The 15,449-nt window shown below is 38.5% G+C and overlaps 2 protein-coding genes and 1 pseudogene across 3 annotated transcripts; 1 reads left to right on the forward strand and 2 right to left on the reverse strand.

Moving 5' to 3' along the window:
* The first annotated feature begins 30 nt into the window (after positions 1-30).
* On the forward strand, positions 31-6,979 carry LOC148917186 (receptor-like protein 6). The gene is made up of 3 exons (XM_089053363.1): positions 31-831; positions 994-995; positions 5,852-6,979. The coding sequence occupies exons 1-3, from the start codon at positions 313-315 to the stop codon at positions 6,885-6,887; spliced, it is 1,557 nt and encodes a 518-aa protein (XP_088909489.1). The 5' UTR covers positions 31-312; the 3' UTR covers positions 6,888-6,979.
* Positions 6,980-7,899: 920 nt separating this feature from the next.
* LOC148917187 (uncharacterized) lies at positions 7,900-9,238 on the reverse strand (annotated as a pseudogene). Its single transcript, XR_016126994.1, has 3 exons — positions 9,078-9,238; positions 8,752-8,870; positions 7,900-8,530 (listed from the first exon to the last, which is right to left on the reverse strand). The product of XR_016126994.1 is annotated as an uncharacterized LOC148917187 (transcript).
* Positions 9,239-14,506: 5,268 nt separating this feature from the next.
* Positions 14,507-15,020, reverse strand: LOC148917188 (uncharacterized). The gene has a single exon (XM_089053119.1). It carries the CDS (start codon positions 15,003-15,005, stop codon positions 14,631-14,633), a length of 375 nt encoding a protein of 124 aa, XP_088909245.1. The 5' UTR covers positions 15,006-15,020; the 3' UTR covers positions 14,507-14,630.
* Positions 15,021-15,449: the final 429 nt, after the last annotated feature.

The following is a 15,449-nucleotide window of genomic DNA, read 5'->3' on the forward strand; positions in this document are numbered from 1 at the left end:
GAATTCTTGCAATCTGCAGCTTACATAGTGTGTCTGACAGAGAGAGAAATGTGATTCTCTTCTAACAGAATTACAACTGTCACCCTATTAGGTGCTTACACGTGTCATACCAAATCTAAGCTAGAGAATCCACCTAGACTATGATCTAATGGTTCTCATTACATCATTTAAAATAGACAGAACAGAAAATAGAAAATTACTTCTGCTCTAAGAAATCAGGCAGAACAGAACAAATCAGTAACAGGATTATAAATCAGCCAGAACAGGATTATATTTCAACACAAACTGGAAGTGCTCACTAAATCTAGAACTATGAATGCAACTCTTCCCAACTTGAGGGCTCTCCAGTTGAGTTCCTGCAACATAAAAGAGTTCCCACAATTCCTAAGACATGAACAAAACTTAATCTGGTTGGACCTTTCTAGAAACAACTTGGCTGGCCAAGTGCCGAAATGGATATTGAACATAAGCACAGAAACTTTGGAGTACCTGGACCTTTCAAACTCCCTTACCGGCTTTGGTCAACCTTCGCTTGTTGTCCTTCCCTGGGTCAAGCTAGAAGTTTTACGACTCTATCGTAACATGCTACAAGGACCACTACCGATACCTCAACCAAGTATCTTATTCTATGAAATTTCAGACAACAAGTTAACTGGAGAGATTTCACCATTGATTTGTGATCTGAGTGCTCTTCAAATTCTTGTTTTGCCAAATAACAAGTTGAGTGGCATGCTTCCTCAGTGTCTTGGATACTTCAGCGATGATCTACGAGTTTTAGATGTTCGGAATAATTGTTTTCATGGTGTTCTTCCTCAAGCATACACCAACACTGTTAGTTTTAGGGAGAAGAGAGGCTTAGGAAAATGGTTGATATTGTTTAGGACAATAGCTTGATAATGAATAGAAAACTTTTTTAAAAGAGTAACAAGATAAACTTATTTTATTGATTGAAATAAGAAGGGTACAAGGGCTTTAGAGTTGATTGGGTACAAGAGGTGACTGATGTGAGTTTAGACAGCTGGTGGTTTTTCAGATTTCTTAACTTGAATACATTAGTGGGCTGTTATAGCTATATATAGAGTTGCTGAACCGACTATCTAAGTTGGCTTTTTGCTTAGTTAAGTCGGTTTGCACAATAACCGACTTTGTCTAAGTAATTTCAGCCACTAGTTATAATATGAGCCTAGAATAGTCTAGTTACAATACATTATATAATTAATAAGATGTTTCTAGTGTAGAGCTCAAATTTGACTTGTCATCTTTTCTCAATTTTTCTAGACTTTTCTATATTATTCTAGTACAAGTGTGCATTATTTTTTACACTCCTCCTTAATGCACATTTGTGTCACTCCGAGCATGCTTCGTAGCAGTTCAAATTTTGGTCTTGGAAGTGCCTTAGTGAAAATGTCTGCGATTTGCTCCTCTATCTTGCAATACTTGAGTTCAACCTCTTTGTTTGCTGAGACTTCTCGTAAGAAGTGATGCTTGATGGTGATATGCTTTGTCTTGCTATGAAATACTGGATTCTTCGCCATTGCTATAGCAGACTTGTTGTCGCAAAGTATTTCAGTAGTTTCTATTTGGCACTCTCCCATATCTTCAAATATTCTTTTGAGCCAAATAGCTTGACATGCTGAACTTGCTGCTGCTACATACTCGGCCTGCTGATGATAGAGCCACAGTCTCTTGTTTCTTTCATGACCATGAAAATATTCCTGATCCAATTGTAAATGCATAGCCTGATGTGCTTTTCATGTCATCTACTGATCCAGCCCAATCACTGTCTGTGTAGCCAAATAGTCTTGGATTTGTAGTGGGCTTATACCATATGCCATAGTCAATTGTGCCTTGCAAGTATCTTAATATTCTCTTTGCTGCTCCATTGTGTATTTGACTTGGATTTTGCATAAATCTTGACAATAAGCTTGTCGAGTACATGATGTCAGGTCTTGTTGTTGTTAAGTATAGTAAGCTTCCAATAAGACTTCTATAAACTGATTCATTAGCTTTACTTGATCCATCTTCTTTTCTTAATTTCTCATTGCTAATAAGTGGAGTAGCTACAGTCTTGCACCCGTACATTTTGAACTTTTTCAAAAGATTCTCAGTGTACTTTTTCTGGCATATGAAGATTCCATCTTCTTCTTGGTTTATTTCAATGCCCAAAAAATAGTGCGTCAACCCAAGGTCACTCATCTCAAATGTTTTCATCATATCTTTTTTGAACTCTTGAATTATATTTTCATTGTTTCCAGTGCAGATGAGGTCGTCCACATATAGAGAGACGATCAAGATATCAGACTTACCTTGAGTTTTAGTGTAGAGAGTAGGCTCGCTTTTGCTCCTCCTGAAGCATGCGTTGATGAAGTACTTGTCGATGCAGCTGTTCCATGCTCGTGGTGCTTGCTTAAGTCCGTATAGGGCTTTCTTTAGCTTGAGTGCCTTATTTTCTCCTCCTTGCTCAATAAATCCTTGTGGTTGCTCCACATATATTTCTTCTTCGAGCTCTCCATTTAGAAATGCAGACTTTACGTCTAGCTGATAAATTTTCCATTTCTTTTGAGCGGCTAATGCTATCAGTGCTCTTATAGTATCAAGTCTAGCAACTGGTGCAAAAGTCTCGTTGAAGTCTATGCCCGGCTGCTGCGAATAGCCTTTAGCTACTAGCCTTGCCTTATGCTTTTGTATTGATCCATTAGGATTAAATTTGGTCTTATAGACCCATTTAACCCTAATGATTTCTTTGTCTTTTGGGCAATCAACGAGTTCCCATGTTTTGTTTTTCTCAATTGTTTTAATTTCTTCTTCCATAGCTTTCCTCCAAATTTCTTCTTTTACTGCAACTTCAAAACTTTCTGGTTCTATAGTTATGAAGTTGCAAGTTTCATATATATCTTGGAGTGATCTAGTTCTTGGTTCTGGTTCTGGAGAGCCTTCATGTTGTATAGCTGGAGGAGTTGTAGGTTGAGGAATCGTACCTGGAGTTTCTTCATTTTTCTCTCTGCACGGTTGTGTTATAGTTACACTTTTCTTTTCAACTTTTTCTTCCTCCCAGTTCCATGAAGCCGATTCATCAAACTCAACATCTTGACTTATCATGAACTTCTTAGTTCTGGGATTGTAGATTCGATAGTCTTTAGATTGAGAACTGTATCCCAGAAATATACCAACTTCAAATTTTTCTTCTAGCTTGTGTCTTTTCTCTTTAGGGATGTGCACATAGCAAATGCATCCAAATACTTTGAGATGCTTTGCTGATGGCTTTATATTACTCCAAGCCTCAATAGGAGTCTTATTTTGTAAGGCTTTTGTTGGGCATTTATTTAGCAAGTATACTGCTGTATACATAGCTTCTGCCCAAAATGTGTTTGGCAAGCCTTTTTCAAATATCATGGATCTTGCCATCTCCATGATAGTTCTATTTTTTCTTTCTGAGACTCCATTTTGTTCAGGAGCATAGCCAACTGTTAGTTGATGCTCTACCCCTTCATCTTCACAAAATTTGTTGAATTCTTTAGAGGTATATTCTTTTCCTCTATCACTTCTTAGAGCTTTAATATAGTGGCCACTTTGTTTTTCAACATGAGTTTTGAATTTTTTGAAGATATTAAACACTTCTGATCTTTCTCGCAGAAAATAAACCCACGTCATTCTAGTATAGTCATCTATGAACAGGATAAAATACCTGTTATTATCAAGAGATGGAGTCCTCATGGGTCCACAAACGTCTGTGTGAACAAGCTCCAACAAGGCCTTAGCTCTCCAAGCCTTTCCAGATGGAAATGCTTGTCAATGTTGTTTGCCAAGTTGGCAACCTTCACAGACATCATGGATCTCTTTTATGTTTGGAAGGTCTCTTATCATATTCTTTTGATAAAGAGTTTTTAGTGCATAAAAATTAAAGTGGCCAAATCTTTTATGCCATAACCATGAATCTTCTACTTCTGCTTTCATGGCTGTGGCTTTTACAAGTTGCCATTGGATAGGAAAATTTCTATTTTCCATCTTTACTTTTGTTATTATATAATTTTTATTTCTTTTATCAAATATTGTGCAGGAGTCTCTAGAAAAGTGCAGAGAGTATCCATTTTCAATCATTTGTCCAACACTTAATAGATTATGCTCCAGGCTAGGTACCAGTAGAACATCTTTTATATATTTAGTTCCTTTATTAGTTTGGATGGAGATTGTACCTTTTCCTTTTGTCTCCACCAGTGTTCCATTTCCTAGTTTTACTTGTGATTTTACGGACTTATCTATGTTGGAAAAGATACTTTCATCTCCAGTCATGTGATTACTACAGCCGCTGTCAATATACCATTTTTTGTTGGTTCCTTCTGATGTGGCTTGATGAGCATAGAACACATGCTCATTCTTTTCACTTTTTTCTGAGTAATTGGCTTGATAGTTCTTGGATCGACAGTCTTTTTCTATATGCCCAAATTTTTTACAATTTCGACATTTGGGCTTGCCACGAAACCAACAATTTTTTCTAGGTGGTTTGTATTTTTACACCACCCGCAGGGAGGATAGTTTTTTCTTCCCTTTATTTCTTTTTTATTTCCCCAATTCTTATTGGATTTATAATTTTCTTTTCTAGAACTTTCTCCAATTTTCCTTTCCCTTTCTTTAGTTTTCTGAGACCTTAAATTTAGTTTTGACTGAAAGGCGCTTTCAACTGAATTTTCATTTCACCTACTCAGCCTTTTCTCATAAGCTTCAAGAGAGCCAATTAGTTCTGTAACTGACAACTAGTTAAATCTTTTGTCTGTTCAATGACAGTAACAAGAGGATCATACTTATCAGGAAGACTAATAAGTATTTTTTCTACAATTCTTGAGTCATTAATATTTTCTCCATAGGCTCTCAATTGATTAATTATTATTTTTATTTTAGCATAATAATCTTGTGTGGTCTCAGAATCCTTCATTTTAATATTTTCAAACTCTCTTCTCAAAGTTCATAGTTTAACTGCACCTACCTTGGCATTGCCTTGAAATTCCTCCTTTAAGGTATTCCATGCTTCCCTTGCAGTTGTGGCTCCCACGATTCTTGGAAAAATCGTATCATGCAAGGCTTGTTGTAGGGCATATAAGGCATTCGCATCTTTTTGTTGATCTTTCTTCAGTTGCCTCAACTGTTCTACAGTTGGGTTTTCTGGATTATTGAAGCCATTATCAACTATGTCCCATAAATCTTGAGACCTAAAATAGGTCTTCATTTAATACTCCAGAAGTCGTAGTTTTCTCCATGAAAATAGGAAGAGGGTCAGAGTTTTGGCTAGTGGTAGACATGATGGTGGAGTAGTGAACCAACGCCCAAGGTTGATCGAAACAAACTCTGATACCACTGTTAGTTTTAGGGAGAAGAGAGGCTTAGGAAAATGGTTGATATTGTTTAGGACAATAGCTTGATAATGAATAGAAATTTTTTTTAAAAGAGTAACAAGATAAACTTATTTTATTGATTGAAATAAGAAGGGTACAAGAGCTTTAGAGTTGATTGGATACAAGAGGTGACTGATGCGAGTTTAGACAGCTGGTGGTTTTTCAGCTTTCTTAACTTGAATACATTAGTGGGCTGTCATAGCTATATATAGAGTTGCTGAACCGACTATCTAAGTTGGCTTTTTGCTTAGTTAAGTCAGTTTGCACAATAACTGACTTTGTCTAAGTAATTTCAACCACTAGTTATAATATGAGCCTAGAATAGTCTAGTTACAATACATTATATAATTAATAAGATGTTTCTAGTGTAGAGCTCAAATTTGACTTGTCATCTTTTCTCAATTTTTCTAGACTTTTCTATATTATTCTAGTACAAGTGTGCATTATTTTTTAACAAACACAAGCAATCTAAGGATTTTTTATGTTAGCCTTAACCAATTGCAGGGGCAGTTGCCAAGGCCATTGGCGAATTGTGTGATGCTTGAATCTCTTATTCTGTCAAACAATGAATTCCATGATGATTTCCCCTTTTGGTTGGGGACTCTCCCAGAATTGAAAGTTTTGTCAATGCACCATAATGGGTTCTATGGTGTGATTGGGAAACAAAAAAGGAATCTTCATTTCCCTGAGTTGCGCATTCTTGATCTGTCTCACAATAATTTCAGCGGCGAGTTTCCATCTGAATACATCTTTTCTGGAAATCCCATGAGAGGTATCACTCTAGACCAACCCACATATATGAACACAAACTCAACATCTATTACTTTCGGTGTTAGCTCAGCGGCTTTCATTTATCACTACTCAGTCACAGTAACAAATAAAGGTGTTGATAGATACTACTCAAAGATTCAAGAAGACTTTGGGGTCGTTGATATCTCAAGCAACAAATTTGAAGGGAAGATTCCTGAATTCATTGGGAACCTAAAGGGCCTTCGCTTGCTCAATGTTTCCAATAACATTCTCACTGGTAGCATCCCATCATTCTTGGCCAACTTAAAACTGCTTGAATCATTAGATCTTTCACAGAACAAGCTCTCAGGAGAGATCCCACAACAACTTACGCAGCTTACATTCCTTGGAAATGTCAATGTCTCTCACAATAATCTCACAGGTCCTATACCATATAGAGGCCAACTTACTACATTCGATGTCACTTCATATGAGGGAAACCCAGGATTGTGCGGAGATGTGTTGCCAAAGAAATGTGGAGATCCTAATGCTTCTCAACTGCCACCTTCAAGCAAAGAAGAAAACGATTCAGGCTCTGGATTTGAACTTGATTGGAAATTTGCTTTGGCAGGATTTGGAAGTGGGTTGGTAGTGGAAGTGGTGCTTGCGGATATGGCGATCTCAAGGAGGCGTGAGTGGTTCCTTGAGATTGTTGGAAGGATCAGACTGATAAGCATGAAAAGGAGGAAGAGTAGGGGACCCAGAAACTAAGTTCATTAGGAAATGCATTTGGTGTTGCTTTCTGTTTTTTCCTTGTGCTGTTTTTATCTCTGTACTATATGAATGACTACATCAGTTATGTATGGTGAAATGTTTCAAATATCAATTTCCTTTTATAATAAAGAAAATAGTCATCCCATATGTATTGACCCTGAATAGCCTCCAACTAAGTGCTGCCCACGGTACTCGAATTGCGTCTGTGATTTCATCGAACACCTTGGTTGCACAAACCATATCTCAAATTTGGGCATACATTACAAAACTAAGCACAACCCAAGCTTAATAGCAAGCATGTGAAGTTGTTTTTCTTCCCATATGGGAATATCTAATTGCTATTACCCACTGATTATCTAGATATAAATTCATAAAAGTGTTTTGTGAATTTTTTTTCAGAAACTAATTCTCCCACCGTGCCTATTACTTGGGCCTTTTTGTCAGTCCCAACTTGTCAGAATAATCTGCAGCTAGCCCATTCGGCTCCACTCACACAATAACACAAGCAGAGAAGGTATACTCTGACCTCTTCATGATTAAGTTTAAGACAACATTAAGTCTTACATCTCTGTCAATCAATACCCAAAAGATTTTATTTAATTTATGATTTTTGACTTGAAATCGTTCTGAGTATGCTTTGATTTTGTTTCCTTTCCATGTTTCTTTGATTAATTGAATAATACCTCTTTCATCTATGCAATTCTCTCAAAGGTAAGTTCTTGGTTGGAGGAATCAGTCTCCAATTTAGTTTGATTAATTAAACTCTCCCTTTATGGATCGATCTGGTTCCAATTTAGTTTTAAAGTTGGAGAAAGTTTTTGTGATTGATTGAGTTTGATACTTTAGATGGGGTTTGCAGTCTTCATATAATAAATTGAATTATCTTGGATTCAAATTAGATTAGATTTTAAGAACTTAGCTGACAAAAATGGGAAGTCCATGCAAATATGATACTTGACGTCTGTTTATGCTTTCTTCTAAGCATCACTTAATGAACTGTTTTTGTGGCGGAAATATGGTTGATTGTCGGCTAGGTGATGCTCAATTGCTTTATTTTTCCAAATTGTTTCTCATGTACATAACTGTATATTTCTTGGAATTGAAAGTAAATTTGATCTTCGAGGAGTTTTCTGGACTTTTTCCGTGAGCAGAACTGATGGAGATTGGCTTTTGCTTGCGTCAGTTGTACAAGCAGAAGGGCATTGGAGAATGTACCTTGCTTTATGTTTGTGTGAATGAATTATTGAACGATGTACGGGGATGGTGTTGGAATATCCAGCTGTAAGTCATCATGTTGGAGATCTTAGCATAAATGAGTGCCAACATTACGGATATTGCGAAAAGGACGTCTAAAATGGTTGCGCCATCACGGTTGCGGATACTGTTGGAGGCATAAATGAGCACCAGCACAGCTGCTGATGGTACGAAAAGGACGTCTGGAATGGCCTCGATCATTTTCAGCTGAAGCACAATCTCCACGGTTCTTTTAGGAGCCATAGCCATTGGAGGTGTTAGTATTCCAGTTATCATGGTAGTGTGTCATCAACTTTGCTAACCTTCACATTTTTCTTCAGAAATTCGATGAGGAGGTTCTTCCTGTCTTCCTCTTTGGCTTTTTTCCGTTGTTTGAATACAGCCTGCTAATTGTTAGTGTGTTAGGGAGAGCTTGTTAGTGTTAAGGGGCAAAGGATTAGAAGCTTTTAATAAATTTTGCTTATAATTTGTATTCATTATTTTTCTTCACAAGTAAAGTTCAAAGCACAAAATAGTGTTTGGATGACTTGAGTTAAATTAAGGCATTTTGTATTATTATTTTTAACTTCGTACATATTGTAATTAACATTTTACTTATACACGCTTACTTGATAATATCAACAATGGCGATGTGGAAGATCTCAAAATCTCTTATATCTTTCTCTATGAACTGCTTGTACACCACCGTTCCCATTGCAAAAGTGAACATCTCGGCGGATGGCTTCCCTATAATGCAAAATAACCAGCTCGAGATGATTGTAAGTGTTATATAAAATTATTCAAAGACCCTCTTCAAAAAAGGAAAGAAAAAAACTACTGCGAGGGCAAATTTGAGAGAGAAAAGCTAAGTTTGTGAGATAATGAGAGGACAAACACAAAACTAAAACTTCAAATGCAATCTATACAAAATGGAAAAGAAATTAATGAACCGACCTCTTCCCAATTCCATGAAACTCATAGTCATTCCCATTCTTTAGAGAGAGAGAGAGAGAGAGAGTGACAGAGAGGTTTGAGGGTATAGTTTATGTCCTGTTTAGTCAGTCCAAGCAAGGTATCTGCTTCGTAGCTTGGGACTAACTGTTGGCTTAGGGCAGCCTTCTAGTTCTAATAATTCCATAGGTACCAGAGAAGTGTCTGCACATGAAAATATTGAATTCAAGCTTATTGATGATATTAATTCATTTGTCAGCTAGGATGCTTAAAGCTAAGAATTTAAGCTTCATACCCTTCTTTCCTCATGGAAAAATAGGGAAGGCCAAAAGGAAGTCGTGACTTACTCTAATGACACAGAAACACAAACCAGCAATACCTTGTGTTTATAACCAGCATTGTATTGCTTTCTAACTGAAGGCTGAAAAATAATAGCAAAACTACTTTTCAGCAATAGAGTCCTTTGTTTCCTTGCTCTGTAGTTGTTTACTAAGTTTATCGATTTTTGTCTTCTCTGCTTTCTATATCATTTCCTTGCTTTGTAGTTGTTTAATTCACACATATAAACAGTATGGCTACTTTTAACGTTGATAACATGTTAACAAAGGTTAAGACAAAAGCATGCTATAGTGAAGAGAAGGAAAATTATTGTCTGTACAATGATCTCTTTTATGGTTACGCTAGTACAATGGTATTATGATAATTTTCGTGTTAAAGAGACTTCACATGATTGGGATGAAGAAAGGCGATCTTATTCGAACGGTATGTACAATGGAAAAGAAGTTGATTGTATTGATCAATTTCGAATTAGCAAAAGCGCATTCAAAAAGTTATGTAGAATTTTAGAAGAAAATGGTGGGCTAGTTCGAACAAGAAATATTTCAATTGAAGAATTTGTAGCAATATTTTTGAAAATAATTGCTCACAACTTGAAATACAGAGTCATTGGTTTTGACTATTACCATTCAATCGAAACAATTAGTTGGCAATTTAACCGAGTCCTATATGCCATGATGAGAATTAGTGAAGAATGCATAAAGTTCCAGCCAAGTACTGTTTGGAGTTCCGAAAGAAGCAAATGGCAGTGGTTTGAGGTACTTATATAACTAGAAAAGAAAAAAAATTAAGATTTTTATTTTATTTTTCAACTAGTTATCTTACGTTTCATACTTACACTTTTTATCTTACGTTTCATACTAGTTTTATATTTCATGTTTAGAATTGTTTTGGGCCACTTGATGGAACTCATATTCTGATAACAGTGTCGGTAGAAGAAAGACCAAGATATCAAAATTGTAACACCCCGACTCCAATTATTTTCCTATTTTAATTAAATTAAGATAAATTATTAATTTACTCGTGGGTTAAGGGTAATTTTGGTCATTTTCTGATCCGAGAAGATTTTGGGACCACGAGTGGTTTGGTTGCGTAGGTGGTACTGATACGAAACCGTAGACATGCGGTAGGCTTGAATCGAAATTGTAACGAAGTTTTGGCGATCAAATTAAGTTCGATGGCGGAACCGTAATTATTTCGAAAAGTTTGGTAAAAATCAGATTTTTTCATTTTTATCTCTCTCTCTCTCTCTCTCTCTCTCTCTCTCGTTTCTCTCTCCCGACCCTCTCTCTCTCCTCGGTTCTCTCTGCACCGCCACTTGAGTGTGACACGGTCCGTTCGACTCGTCGTGAAGTCCCGATCACGACCCACCCAATTTCCCGGAAACCGCGAATCCCGCCATCGATTTTGACTGGTTCAATCGGAGGTTTTCGTGCTATCGCACCGCCGTCTCCGCCGTCCATTTCCAGTGAACCAGGTGAGGTTTCTTCTCCTTTTTACGTGCTCTAGCTGTTTAGGGGGTTAGATTAGAACGATTTTGAAGTTTGGAAGTTGAGTTTGAAACCTAGGTTTTGGCCCGTTTTCAATGTGAAATTCCGGCCACTTGCAGTCCGAATTGGACCTTGTGGTAGTTGAAGAAGATGCTCCATTCATCGAGTCGTATCTAGGATTGGAAGGGTGGCTGGTGATTTGGAGATTGTCCGTCGCCGAAAATTTCTCTACAAACCCACGCGCTGCCGGCGCGTGTAGCGGTGCGTGGGCAAGGCTGGTGAAGTTGCTTTTCACCTTGATGAGATCCTTAGGTTGCCACGAGTGCGTAGGATTTTGCGGATCTCAATTTGGATGTCGTTTGACTATCGAACGGATTTCGCATATTGTGAGTTATCCAGGTTCGATAAGTTTTCACCGTCGGATCGTTTCCAAACTGAAGTATGTTGATCTATGTGCTCTTAGAAACCTATAGGAATTCGCGGATCATGAATCGAAGCCCCGTATGTTCCGATTCAATAATTCGAAGTTTGGGAATTCGCGATAACCACGATTGAAGCGATTCCCAAACTGTAACCGGACTTTAGAATATTCCATGGAACGTACACACACCGGGAACTTGGGGATTTAAGTATTTCCTTTTGTGAATTTCAGTTTTGAAGTGCGTTATATTAATCAAGAGTTCAGTATCTCGAAATAGGTACTTGTCGACCATTCGCAGGTAGGACCCTCTCGGGCAGCTTGGGATTATTTGTGAATGGACTTTGTTTTAAGCATATGCATGGTTTTATTGATAAAAGATTTGTGCATATATTTTAAAATGGTGATTTTGATTTAATAATTATTGGGTTGATGGATTTGAATATTCTTATGCGTATTGGCAATATATTTTGAATATGGATATATTTGAGTATGAGGAATATGTTTATATGAATTTTGGGATGTCTATCTATATTGCCTATGTATAGAGTATGAGAGGTTGTTGTGGTGAGATTGTGGAAAGATATGAGTTTGAGGGATGGTTGTGAGATGTATGAATATGTTAGGTGTGACAGGACCCGCCCCAAAATTTCCCTGAACCCGAGGCGGATTCCGTCTTGGTGCCGACATCACATTGATGCCGGGCCCACTTACTAAAACCCAAGACATCCTACCAAAATTTTGGCAGAGTCTCCCCTGTAAAATGCTCAAACCCAACAATATTCAACCTACATAATTTACATAATAAATATATTCCAACTGCCAGCATGCTTTTAACATAGAACCAACCAACAAAAAATGGCCTCCGGCCTCAAGTAACAACCTAACATGGGCGATAACAGAGCATCTACAGAATTTGTTTACAACAAGCGGTTGAGTAAAAGGAATTTACAGACCCTAACAACTGACGAAAGTTTGGAGCTCAACCACTCGAGCGCTTCCAAAGCAACTCATCACTGGGGCGCAAAGCAGAAATATGTGAGTGGACAGAAATAAAGTTTGCACTTTAAATCAACATAATAACCCCACCATGTAAAAATAATGCTCTAGCATGCAGTTTCACAATTCAGAAACCAAAATTCAAAACACAATATCCCAAAGTCCAAAACATCTCCACAACTCATTTCCCAATGATATACAACTCTCATCAACCTGTAAACGCTCATACATAAATAAATAAATAAATAAATATATATATATATATAACTAGGACTATAATATAATATATACTTCACTCCATACTAATGTACCGGGGAAACAATCCAAGGGATTGTTAATGGTACGCAGAAGTTCGAACACTAACCCGCGTCCGAGGATGAGTAGTTCAACCGGGACGGAACTCCATAGCTCACACGTCGGCCGCGCCAAGCGACACGTGTAGCTCACAAATCTCATAACAAGTCCTATGCGCGCAGACGGTATCATCACCCCACCGCACCGCCAGCGCGTGTGTGATGATACTCAAGCAATATACATACTCTTCCCATACGCCGCACTGCCAACGACACGTATGGAAAGTGTCTCACACACCGGCACTGCCAACGACATGTGTGAGACCCGCAATCTCATGGCCTTCCCACCCCACCGACACTGCCAACGACGTGTGTGGGAAGCCTAGTAACTAGGGAATGGTACTCACCTAACATACTCATACATCTCACAACCATCCCTCAAACTCACATCTTTCCACAATCTCACCACAACAACCTCTCATACTCTATACATAGACAATATAGATAAGCATCCCGAAATCCATATCAACATATTCATCATACTCAAATATATATATATCCATACTCAAAATATATTGCCAATACGTATAAGAATATTCAAATCCATCAACCAAATAATTATTAAATCAAAAGCACCATTTAAAATATATGCACAAATCTTTCATCAATAAAACCATGCATATGCTTAAAACAAAGTCCACTCACAAATAATCCCAAGCTGCCCGGCCCCGAGAGGGTCCTGCACTGATGCGAATGGTCAACCGAAGTACCTATTTGAGATACGAACCCTTGATTAATATAACGTACTTCCAAAATAGAAATTCACAAAAGGAAATACTCAAATCCCCAAGTTCCCGGTGCGCTCACGTCGAAAGGAATATCCTAAGGTCCGATTACAGTTTGGGAATCGCTTTGATCGTACGGTAATCACGATTTCCCTAAACTTCAAATTATTGAATCGGAACATCCGGGGCTCCGATTCACGATCCGCGAATTCCTATAGGTTTCTAAGAGTACCTAGATGAACATACATCAGTTTGGAAACGATCCAACGGTTAAAACTTATCAAACCCGGATAACGCACAATATGCGAAAATCGTTCGATAGTCAAACGACATCCAAATTGAGATCCGCAAAATCCTACGCACTCGTGACAACCTAAGGATCTCATCAAGATGAAAAACAACCTCACCAGCCTTGCCCATGCGCCGCCACACGCGCCGGCAGCGCGCGGGTGTGTAGAGAAATTTCCGGCGACGGAAAATCTCCAAATTACGAACCACCCTTCCAATCCTAGATACTACTCGATGAATGGAGCATCTTTTTCAACTACGGCAACGTCCAATTCGGACGGCAAGTGGCCGGAATTTCAGATTGAAAACCGGCCAAAATCTAGGTTCCAAATTCATGAATTTAAACGCAAATCGATCAATTCCTATGCAGCAGCCAGCTAGAACACAGAAAATGGATGAGAACCCTCACCTTACCGTCGGAAATGGTGGTGGAGGAGAGAGATCGGCGGAAGTTCGATCAATTCAGCAGACTTTTGCGTTTTCGTGAATCCAAAGTTTAGGAGCTATCTTTGGCCGGGAAGAGAGAGGGAAAGTGGCGGTTAGAATGGAACCGGTCTCGTCGGACGGGGTGGTCGGAGGTGGTGGCTGTGATGAGTTTTCCGATCCGATGACAGTGTGGAGGGGGAAAATCGCAAGGGAGGAGAAGACGCGGGAGAGAGAGAGAGAGAGGGTGAGATAAAAATGAAAAATCTGATTTTTTTACTCCAAACTTATCAAAATATTTACGGTTCTACCGCCTGTCTACGGTTTCGTCTCAGTACCACCTACGCAACCACACCACTCGTGGTCCCAAAATCTTCCCGGATACGAAATTGACCAAAATTACCCTTAACCCAAGAGTAAATTAATATTTTCTCTTAATCAAATTAAAATAGGAAATAATTGGAGTCGGGGTGTTACATTCTACCCTCCTTATAGAAATTTCGTCCCCGAAATTCACATACCTGTCAATGGAAGAGATAAGGATACTTGGCCCGCATCTGCTCTTCGGGTTCCCAAGTAGCTTCTTCAACAGTTTGGCTTCTCCACAAAACTTTCACTACCGGGATGGATCTAGAACGCAACTTCTGTTCTTTCCTATCCAAGATCTGTACTGGTTGTTCCTCATATGACAAATCCTCTTCTAATTCCACAGGTTGGTATTCTAATACATGAGAAGGATCTGAGATGTATTTCCGGAGCATGGATACATGGAATACATCATGAACTCGAGATAGTTCTGGGGGTAAGGCAAGTCTATAAGCAACAGGTCCAATTCGTTCCGTAATCTCATAGGGTCCAATGTAACGAGGGCTTAACTTCCCACGTTTCCCGAATCTCATCACACCCTTCCAAGGAGATAACTTCAGGAACACCCAATCCCCAACTGCAAACTCAAGATCCTTGGACTGTTATCTGCATAACTCTTCATCGGTCTTATGCAGTTTTCAACTTCTCTTTTATCATCTTCACCTTCTCATTTGTTACTCGGATACTATCCACTTTTTCCAATTTCTTGTCACCCACTTCATTCCAGCAAATAGGAGTCCTGCACTGCCTCCCATACAACGCCTCATAAGGAGCCATCCCAATACTCGAATGATAGCTGTTATTATAAGCAAACTCCACCAAGGCAAGGTGAACATCCCATGCATTTTTAAACTGTAACACACAGGACCTCAACATGTCCTCCAGAGTCTAGATAGTCCTTTCCAATTGTCCATCGGTTTGTGGGTGAAAAGCAGTACTGAACTGCAATCTAGTACCCATAGCTTCTTGTAAACACC

This window comes from Prunus mume, linkage group LG5 (genome assembly GCF_029339155.1).
Source record: "Prunus mume cultivar Tortuosa linkage group LG5, ASM2933915v1, whole genome shotgun sequence".
NCBI classification, from domain to species: Eukaryota; Viridiplantae; Streptophyta; class Magnoliopsida; order Rosales; family Rosaceae; genus Prunus; species Prunus mume.